Below are 3,496 nucleotides of genomic sequence, written 5' to 3' on the forward strand. Positions count from 1 at the left end.
TTTTTGTCTTTTTCTGAATGGTATAGACTTTCCTAAACAACAAGATGGAATTCAATAACATTGGCATATTGGCACTTTGAAAATGATGTAATTAAAACATCAAAATCTTCATTCAAAAACAAATGCTTTAAAGGACAATATCTTGAGTTGCAGACTTTCTGCAAATTTCCGAACTTAAAATTGTATAAAAATTTGTCACTTCGGAATTATATTGGATTTCAATTGAAGGCTTCAAAAAAAACAGTTATCAACACATTGGTATAGTGTCCATGATTTTGTAAAAATAAATCGAAAATTAAAGAATCTGTTTTTATTAAAAATATGTTAAGAAGGTACTGAGGCTTCGATCATCCTCCTAAGATATGTAATATGTTTTCTATTCAAACTAGTTTGTTGTAGTTACCATCTAGCCATATTGGATACCACGTTCCACATTTGAATGTATCGGGTGCTTCAGTCGGTATTTCCGTCCCTGACTTGCTGATAACTTTGTACCACCCCTCTTCCAATGCATCATCACTAAATGCGAAATCAGTGTCGAAATTATAAGTGTATGCTGACGATCTTTTCTCTTCATTCTCAATCAAAGAATGATTTGTACATGGATCTATTAAAAAAATGCTTTCTTTTATGTAAACAATTAGAAAGTTGCAAATCATGATCATCATGTCCCCTAATATTACGATAAATGTAAATTTGATCATGGTAAATTTCATGCAAAAAAAATGTCCTTCATACGACAAAAGCTATATAAAATAACCTATGCGAAGAGAATATATGAATATAGGAGCGTTACATACTTTTTTACTGTCAGATGACTAATCCTTCCTGTTTATTTATTGAAGATGTCTTTATTTTATCAACATGAAAAACATTTTAATACATTTATAGCTGTTTTGATAAGAGCGTCACTGATGAGTCTTATGTAGACGAAACGCGCGTCTGGCGTACTAAATTATAATTCTGGTTCTGGCAAAAAGCATAATAAGGAAAATATCCTTGACAAATATCACTACTAGCCTTGTTAAAAGTCTGCTCGACCATCTTCTCTACTACTTTATTGTCTATTATTATCTTTTGAATCACAATGAATTCTTTAGAAAACTATTTAGTATTACACTTTTATTAAATCTGTTTATCCCCCCTTCAATTGAATTAATTATGAGGATATGTATGCTATCCATTAGCAAACTAGATTAGGCAACAATTAATTAACAAGTATTTGAAGAGCATTAAACACCAAACAAACTAATTATCTAGTTGTCAAAGCGTTACTACATAGTTTCTAAAGAATTCATTGGGATACAAAGGACGATGATAGACAATAAAGTTAGAAAAAAATAGACCCCGCCTAAAGTTAAATCCATCAAAGCACTTTGAACTAACCACATTCATTTATTTTCATCCTAAAAGATTTACGACTGTTGTAAATAATTTTAGTTAAGGGGGAAAATTAATAAATTAATTTCTTTCTTAAAATATATCAATATGAACAACAGAAAGGAAGGAGAAATATATAACTTTTTGTGTTTTGATTTGTTTTTAACAGGACGTTTTTCTCTTTTTGTTTCATAACCTTGTTTGTCTCTTAACCTATATATCTACTTTTAAACTGAACTTTGATTTATAGCTATTGCCTCTTACTAATTTTAGTTATTTGACAAAAAATTCTATTTGCACATTATGTTTGTTTTGCTAAAATGACATAATCAAGGTTTGAGTTTAATGTGTGTTACTTTAGAATACGGAAAGAATTCATATTGCCCCACCTTAACATAATATTTACAAATAACAATTAACTATTCAATTCTTAATATGTGTTTGATACTAGATATTATCCTCAATATTATCCTTCGTGTATCAATAGCATTATTCATATACATCATTTACTCAGTAGTGCGTTCAAATAGTGATTTTTTTCTAAATCATATACATTTGTAATGTGATTTGGCCGCTTTTTTGCTCTTGTCCGAAGTGAAGAGCCTCTGGCTATTGTAAGTCTTGTATAATTTTTAATTTTAGATCATTTATATGATTTGGAGTTTAGAATAATATCCATTTACAATGAATAAGAACATATTTTTGTTTGAAAACCCTCTGGAGCCCGCCTCTGTGTGTGAGATTTTCTCGCTGTGTTGAGGAACAATAGGAAGACTTCGACTGTCTTCCGCCCTTTGGTAATGTAGTTGTATCTTTGACACATTCCCCATTTTCATTCTCAATTTCAAGTATGAGGAGTACAGGTTTAAACTGCAAGATGAAAAGAAAGCACATATACTTACAGATAGGCAAGATGATTGTAAAGATTAAATCCGTTCATATGATAAAAAAGACAATTCGTTATGCAAACTATTTCTGATTTTGCCATTTGTTTAATCCCAAATGACCGGACATAAATACACATGCAAACCGACCATTTGTTCACAGTATTTTTTAAGTTGCACAAGTGCATAAAACGTGCTGTTAGTATGATATTCGACATTGATTTTAGTTCATAATATTCAAAACATTGGGGCGAAGTAGAAAATACATATTAAAGTCATGGGAGCGTATGAATTCACCCAATGAAATACATACTATTGTTACTTTAAGAGTGTGTTTAAGTTTCACTTGAAAATAAAGACAAATGCCTACCGTTGATATGGATTTAGCCCGAAATTACACATTACAGAAATTGTGACACCCGGGCATTAACCAACACAAATTAAAGGTAATTAGCTCTGTAATGGCACTTGTGGTTATATAATGCACGAAAGGCCTTTTATAAACATGTGATTTTAAAAACAATCGTTTTGTTCAATTGAAATTCTTGTATTTCAGCATTTCAACCTGGTTTAACAAAACTTACTTACAATAACCGATTTTTTCTTATTTTACAATTTATCTATTTATAGCAAAAAAACATCAGAAAAAAATCCTCAATCATTTACCAGCGTCGTAATTTCGATCAAAGACCATCATAAATTATATGCATGGTTACGATGCATAGATAAATAAAAATAATTAGTTTGATACCTACCTGCAAACACTCCAGCTGTTAAAAGAAGAATAGTAATAAGAGCACCATTGCGGAACAAAATTAAACGTGTCATCACTTCTCAATGCTCACTTTAATAATGATTAAATCCCATATATATGGATGTATAACAATACGTTGTTTCTACCTATTCTAAAAAAAAAACTAGTCGTCACCTTATTTTTGATAATGCTTTTTTCAATGAAGAAGTTTAAAAATATATTAAAGGAATATGTGTAAATTTCCCCTGTAAACAATTTTGTATGAATAGAATTGGAAATAATTATGAGTAATGAAATAGTCAATTGATGTCTACCAATGTCAACCTTTAAAAACCTTATACAAGTCAAACATTTTGTATTTGCAGAGGTCCAGTGTGAGCTTTTCTTATCACTGTCGGTCTGTCGTCTGTTATTCTTCTATTTTCCTTTAAATATATTGCACTCATCGAAATCAAAATTGGTCACAATAATAATTGTA

The 3,496-nt window shown here is 30.2% G+C and overlaps 1 protein-coding gene across 1 annotated transcript in view; it reads right to left on the reverse strand.

Moving 5' to 3' along the window:
- The window catches only part of LOC143079818 (von Willebrand factor D and EGF domain-containing protein-like), a 115,468-nt gene extending 112,321 nt beyond the window's left edge, over positions 1-3,147 (reverse strand). Inside the window, exons 1-2 of the mRNA XM_076255430.1 lie at positions 3,020-3,147; positions 404-607 (exon numbers count right to left, since the gene is read on the reverse strand). Of these exons, the coding sequence (XP_076111545.1) occupies positions 404-607; positions 3,020-3,092 (277 nt within the window). The 5' untranslated portion in view covers positions 3,093-3,147. The remainder of the gene's footprint in view (positions 1-403; positions 608-3,019) is intronic.
- Positions 3,148-3,496: the final 349 nt, after the last annotated feature.

The sequence above is a fragment of the Mytilus galloprovincialis genome, chromosome 6 (genome assembly GCF_965363235.1).
Source record: "Mytilus galloprovincialis chromosome 6, xbMytGall1.hap1.1, whole genome shotgun sequence".
In the NCBI taxonomy this organism is placed as follows: domain Eukaryota; kingdom Metazoa; phylum Mollusca; class Bivalvia; order Mytilida; family Mytilidae; genus Mytilus; species Mytilus galloprovincialis.